The sequence below is a fragment of the Sesamum indicum genome, linkage group LG2 (genome assembly GCF_000512975.1).
Source record: "Sesamum indicum cultivar Zhongzhi No. 13 linkage group LG2, S_indicum_v1.0, whole genome shotgun sequence".
In the NCBI taxonomy this organism is placed as follows: Eukaryota; Viridiplantae; Streptophyta; class Magnoliopsida; order Lamiales; family Pedaliaceae; genus Sesamum; species Sesamum indicum.
The window spans coordinates 14291928-14298738 of record NC_026146.1 but is presented as its reverse complement, the minus strand read 5'-3'; the positions used below and the strand labels follow the sequence as shown (position 1 = coordinate 14298738).

Genomic DNA, 6811 nt, shown 5'->3' with positions numbered 1-6811 from the left:
TCAACTCAACTAAATTAATAATAATATTATATTAACTTTCAACTTACACTTTTCAAGAGTGATAACATAAAAATTCATAAAATTTAAATATGTTTGATTTCATGTTTGGGCATTTTCTAAAACAGGATAAAACACGCATAATATTTATTTTTGTGTTTTTCACACCTTATCTGTGTGTTTTTTTATTTTTCAACTTTCTATATAATATATATATATATATATAAAAGGCATAATTTGACAATAAATAGCTGCTTTTGTTTCCCAAAAATACAAATTAAATATTAAATATACAATATTTATATATAAAAGAGATATGATTCGACAATGAACATTGATTTTTGTCTTCTAAATCTTAACATCAAACCTACACACCATTTATTTTAAAGTATTTTAAATTACCTCAAAATACAAATCCAAACATACCATCTATTTCTAACACACGCTTATTTATCCTTATTTTTCTCTCTCTATATTCAAAATACCAAAACAAAACACTCAAAATACAAATCCGAACACTAAGTATATGTTTAGCCCTCATATGACCCTATATTTGAGCTGGACAAACTTACTTTTTTGAGTGCAAACACAATATTTTTTGTTATTTATCCAAATTTTAAATAATTACTTATGGGATTAAGTACCACTAGAACCACATTTTAGTTAAATATATTGTATATTTTTGAATCACTGTCTTTCTTTTAAATCTAATTACTCATTATGTATATTAAGTAATTTTTTTAATTATTTTGTTAGTCTTATATGACTTTGTTCTGGAAATAGGTACAATCTGCACTTTCATAATCAATTATAAAAACACTATACTCATTTTTTTTAAAAGAATTATTCTAAAATTATTTTCTTTAGCTAATTATTTTATAATTAATTATGTAATCACATAACTAAGAGATTGTTTGTCACTGTTCAGGTGAGCTTATAAGCTCTTTGAAAGCTTATAAAATGCTACATAGTGTTTGGTAATCTTTGAAAAAAAAAAAATTATGAGGTCTAATTTAGCTCAGAACTCATAGCTCAAGTCAGGATTTTACGAAGAAAAATCCCATCCCGTTTTTAAAAAAACAAAGAATTGTCAATTTATTTTTAAAATCTCAATACATCATTTAAATTAATTAAAAATTTGCCCATTACCAACACGATATACATTTCATAATCTTATTTTATTAAAATGCTTTATGAACTTATCTTTAACATAAGATCTAACATGTTACCTGGTTTAAGAAATAAGCTCATCCAAACACCCAATTAAAATTTAACTTATATGTAATATATAATAGGGATAATTACTCTTCCATTTTCTGAAATTCAATATAATCTCCATGTGATTTGAAAAATTCATCAAGTACCATCAAGTTTGCTTTCGTATAACAAATATGTTCCTCAATTAGTTAAAATTCACTGAATTTTGTTGATATTAACAAAAATAAAATGAATTAAGGTTGATATTTACCATCGACTGACTTATTCTCCACTTATTGCAGGTTAAACAAATTTTTTGTGACTAAACTACCCCTATAATGGTGAAAATATCCCTCCTCGTATGCATTAACATGGAATGTATAAGTATAATTTGATAATAAAAAAATTTATTTGATTTGCAATAAATCAATAATGAGTCAATTGAGATAAATGTGAATTTTTATCTATTTTTTTTGTTTAAATTCGATAAATTTTAACTAATAAAGAAATTTATTGTTAGACAAAATTAAAATTAAAAAATATTAAATATAATTTTTTATTATAAAAAAATTATAATTATATCGAATATTTGAAGAATGCTGATGTGGTAATTATCCCTATATAATATAATTTAGAAAACAGTGATCTCCGAGTTTCTATGATATCGCGCGACCTGCAATAGCCAACGTCATCGGTCCCCGTCTGCGTGGGAAACCCATTTATAACAATTTTTCCATTATCTACAGCATCATCTACGCAGAAGAACAAATACATAAGCTGAATACATAGGACAAAGGGGCTAATGGATACCCGCGAGGAGGAGAGACTGCTCTTGGAGGAGGGTCCTGTAGAGGTGCCTCTCCCCTTTTTGATATGGGTTTCTTGTTTTGTGCAAGATTTTCAGATTTTTGTTACTCTTTCTTTCTACTATTCAATATGCTGAATTATATGCGTTGATTTCAACAAGAATAGCTAGCAAATAAGTTTCTGTATCTTTAAGCTAAGAGGGATTCTGTTCTTTTGATCTGAAATTTGTGGAATTCGTGTGTATATGTAGCTGGGAGGGTTTGTTTGGATCCGGGATTTTGCGTGCTTTGGTGGGTAATTAGTAAAAAGGAAGAAAAATGGGAACTAGTTTTAGTTCTTTGTTCTTGTTTTTGTGTTGGGGCAACAGAGGGAGTTGGGGATTTTGGTTTTCTTGGAAATTCGTTGGATGTTATTAGTCTTCAAATTTGAGTTGATATGGCTTTGATTCTAATTTAAGGGACAAATTATGATCTTTCTTTGGATGTGCCATGAAATGTTAAACATTAGTTGGAGAATGGAAGTTGCTTATGTGGTGTAGATGTTAAAAGAAATATGGATGAAAGGAATATCACTACTTTAGTATACAATCCAGCTGTGTTCAGAAGTGACATATGAGGCTAATTGGTTTGATTTGTGGCACAACTGCTCCTTTAGTGTTTTGCTTTTCTTTATCTGGTTTTGTTTTATCCTTCTTTCAGAAGAAAGAAAGGATTCATATGTTCTCCTGTGTTATTGTCAGAAAAGATTTGTTTGCACTTCAATGATTCTTATATTTTTTAGTACTTTAGTTTGATGGTTGTCAACCTGGCTGTTGACTTACTTCTTTTCTGTCCTCCTCAGAGTGGAAATGAATCAAATGATGGACTATATACTGGTGATGGTTCTGTTGACATTAAGGGAAACCCTGTCTTGAAGAGCAACACTGGAAACTGGAGAGCATGTCCTTTCATTCTGGGTATTTACAGTTACAAGATTACTTCTCAACTGTTGCCCATTCCTCATTTTTCTAATCTCTTGCATTGACGGCAGGGACTGAGTGCTGCGAGCGTTTAGCTTACTATGGAATTGCGACTAATCTTGTTAGTTATCTCACCAAAAAGTTACATGAGGGGAATGTACCTGCTGCTAGAAATGTGACCACTTGGCAAGGCACCTGTTACCTAACTCCCCTTATTGGGGCAGTCCTGGCAGATGCTTACTGGGGAAGATATTGGACAATTGCTGCCTTTTCCACTATTTACTTCATTGTAATCTCCTAACTTCTTTTCATCAGACGATGTTTTAGGCATAACTTGTTTGTTTGTTGTATATGTCTGCGTTCTTTATCATTTGTGTGATAACATGGTTATCTCTCACCTCTGCACCCAACATTGTCATCCCCATAATCGAATTCTGAATATTTTAGCGAACAAACTTTTACTTTTTCTCTCTAGTAGATTGGAAATATGCATGTGCTCAGACCTTTAATCTTTTTGTGCACCCTCCATTACAAAAAGGTAAGAAAGTAGAAAAAGTCTAATGCTATCAGTTGAAAGACATAACATCGTCCTCATTTGGTGGCAGTCTATGGTGGTATAAACCTTGTAACATCTATTTTCTACCTTACATTTAAATTTACGCAATGTAAATTGGATTTCTGAATTTTGGTGCAAGTTGATATTTTATCTTAGTTTTGGGATCAACTGGTTAATCTTTTTTTCCATGGGGTTTGTAGTGTCATCATCTCTTGCATGTCGAAGTTTTTGTGTTTGGGTAGAACTGAAGCCAAACAATATGATTTGAATATAAATTATTATTAGAGGATGGTGGAACAGATTTCAGATATATTTTTGGGTCATCAACAATAACGAAGGTCAATGAATTATTGAAATGGGTTTATTTTGGCTATCCATGTTGTTATTTGTGGACTTTATTGTGTATTACTCTAATCATCTGAAGATTCTGAACTGTTGGATTGTTGAACTGGCAGACCAAGTGGGCAACTTACGCTTCTGGCCCAAAGTTACCTAAAACTTTAGACTTAGATCCACCATAGCAATGCTCTAATACTGGAATAATCTAACACTATGACATTGTAAATATATCCTAAAGCCTGCTTGAACCTTAGTTCTTCCTTGAGTTTTTAGTTATGTTCGTTGGTCCACTTTTTGCATAACCGAACCATTATATGCTACCTTGTATGTTAACTTGACATAAATTGTTTCAGAAGTTATCTTTTTAAATTCTTTAATCGTTAGTGTGTTCATTGTCTCTTACGCATATTATTTCTTTGGTTCTCTTCTCATCTTACTAATCCATTGTTGCTTTTCTCTAAATTTACGAAGGGGATGTGCACGTTGACGCTGTCTGCAACCGTACCTTCTTTTAAGCCCCCTGAATGTGTTGACTCCATATGCCCTTCTGCTACACCTGCTCAATATGCAATTTTTTTCTTTGGGCTATATCTTATAGCACTTGGAACAGGAGGGATCAAACCATGTGTTTCATCTTTTGGTGCTGATCAGTTTGATGATACTGACTCTGCAGAGAGAGTTAAAAAGGGTTCCTTTTTCAATTGGTTTTACTTTTCAATCAATATTGGTGCTTTGGTGTCAAGTAGTTTGATCGTGTGGATTCAAGATAATGCAGGATGGGGCCTTGGTTTTGGCATCCCTGCTTTATTTATGGGAATTGCTATAGCAAGCTTCTTTTCAGGCACCCCTCTCTACAGGTTTCAGAGGCCAGGAGGAAGCCCTGTTACAAGAATGTGTCAGGTCGTGGTTGCATCATGCCGTAAATGGAATTTGGCTGTCCCCAGTGATAGTAGCCTTCTCTATGAAACACCAGATAAACACTCTGCAATTGAAGGAAGTCGAAAACTGCTGCATACGGATGAATTAAAGTAATCTTTTTTGCTTTACATCTTTTGCTTATACTCTAGTTTGTTTTAAGCTATTCTCCTTTTTTCTCAATATAATTATTGAACTTTGATTTGTCTCTTTCAAAGAATTGCATTTCCCTTGTTGATAAGGATGTCTCACATGCATAATTGGCTTGGAATTTCTCAAGTTCATTGGTATTTATTTTAATGTTCTTGTAAAACTACCTACACTTTTATAAGATCTTCGACTTGTATGAGGGACTATTTGATTTGACACGAAGCCTCGTTGCTGGTGGTGCATTTCAGATTAGTTTGGAATATTCTCCACTTTTATGTCAAAACAAAATGTCCAAACCTATGCCAGCATTGGTTCTCTCTCTTAAAATGATCTTTCTTCTGTACAACTTTGTCGTGCAACTGTATGCTTTCTTACTTTGATATCTTTCATAGGGAGCTTAGCCTCCAGTTCGTAGTGGGACTTCTCATCAATGAAACTTATAGCTGCAGTAATCAAATGCAAATTTCTTCTATATAAAATGTTTCTAGGTCTGCACTTAATACCAGAAGAGAATGCAAATGCACTTGATCAGCATTATGCTACTTTAAAGTTTCTAACTTTGTAGATGATGTCTGTTTTCCAAAATGTTATAACTGTGCTAAATGAATATCCATTTTCAGAAGTCAGAGGATTCTGAAACCACGGAACAAGGCATACCGGATGATGTGAAACTAATATATGAAAACAGTTATATGTCAAGGATAAAATTAATAAAGATTTATGTTAGAATAATGCTTTCATTATAGAGATAGTTAAGCCTCCCTTTGTGACGTTCTTTCTGATGCTCTTTCATATGAAGGTGCCTTGATAAAGCTGCTACAATTGCTGATGCTGAAGCCAAAAGGGGAGACTATTCCGACCCGTGGAAGCTGTGCACAGTAACCCAAGTCGAGGAATTGAAGATCTTGATACGCATGTTTCCCATCTGGGCTACGGGAATTGTCTTCTCTGCTGTTTATGCTCAAATGTCAACCATGTTTGTTGAGCAGGGCATGGTGATGGATACTTCCATTGGTTCCTTCACGATTCCTGCAGCCTCTCTGTCAACTTTCGATGTCATTAGCGTTATTTTCTGGGTGCCCGTATATGACAAGGTCCTTGTTCCTATCGCCAGAAAGCTCACTGGCAAAGAAAGAGGATTCTCTGAGCTGCAACGCATGGGAATTGGCCTCTTTATCTCGGTCTTGTGCATGTCAGCAGCTGCTGTTGTTGAGACCAGACGTCTGGCAATTGCAAAGGAGCTTGGAGTAGTCGATGACCCAGTGGCAGTACCGTTAAGTATCTTCTGGCAAATACCTCAGTATTTTCTCTTGGGGGCTGCTGAAGTTTTTACGTTCATCGGGCAACTGGAGTTCTTTTACGACCAATCTCCAGACGCCATGCGCAGTTTATGCAGTGCCTTGTCACTCCTCACGACTTCGTTGGGCAATTATTTGAGCTCATTTATTCTGACTGTGGTGACATCTTTAACCACTCAAGGAGGGCAGATTGGTTGGATTCCGGATAACTTGAACGAGGGTCATCTTGATTATTTCTTTTGGCTCCTTGCTGGCCTCAGCTTCCTCAACATGGTGATCTACTATTTTTGCGCTAAAAGATTTAAGTCAAAATTAGCATCATGAGTTTTCCAGTTTACTTCATATGTTGGCTGGAGATCCACTTCTTAATCTATTTCATCAATCTCAGCAAATAACAGGACCCCTGGGATTTGAATCTATGAGAACTGAACTTAGTTTCTTTTCGTCCAATGTATATAAGTTCCAGATCTGGCTCATCAGCCTTCTAGCTTTGCTTCATCTTTCCCTCAGCTCCCCCACTCCAAATACATACATGCATTGTTTTTTGTTACAATAATGTTCAAGCTTATTCAGCTCTCATCACCTCCACCGTTA

The 6811-nt window shown here is 34.4% G+C and overlaps 1 protein-coding gene across 1 annotated transcript; it reads left to right on the top strand.

Moving 5' to 3' along the window:
• On the top strand, positions 1830–6811 carry LOC105156148 (protein NRT1/ PTR FAMILY 8.3). Its single transcript, XM_011072203.2, has 5 exons — positions 1830–2047; positions 2842–2956; positions 3031–3248; positions 4326–4882; positions 5719–6811. Exons 1-5 carry the CDS (start codon positions 1997–1999, stop codon positions 6539–6541), a joined length of 1764 nt encoding a protein of 587 aa, XP_011070505.1. The 5' UTR covers positions 1830–1996; the 3' UTR covers positions 6542–6811.

What these genes read in the sequence shown, in the direction of transcription:
- LOC105156148 (XM_011072203.2), top strand. Translation starts at nt 1,997, where the DNA reads ATGGATACCCGCGAGGAGGAGAGACTGCTCTTGGAGGAGGGTCCTGTA. An exon ending in AGCATGTCCTTTCATTCTGG is followed by an intron (nt 2,957 to 3,030) that starts GTATTTACAGTT and finishes CATTGACGGCAG; the next exon opens with GGACTGAGTGCTGCGAGCGT. An exon ending in TTTCCACTATTTACTTCATT is followed by an intron (nt 3,249 to 4,325) that starts GTAATCTCCTAA and finishes AAATTTACGAAG; the next exon opens with GGGATGTGCACGTTGACGCT.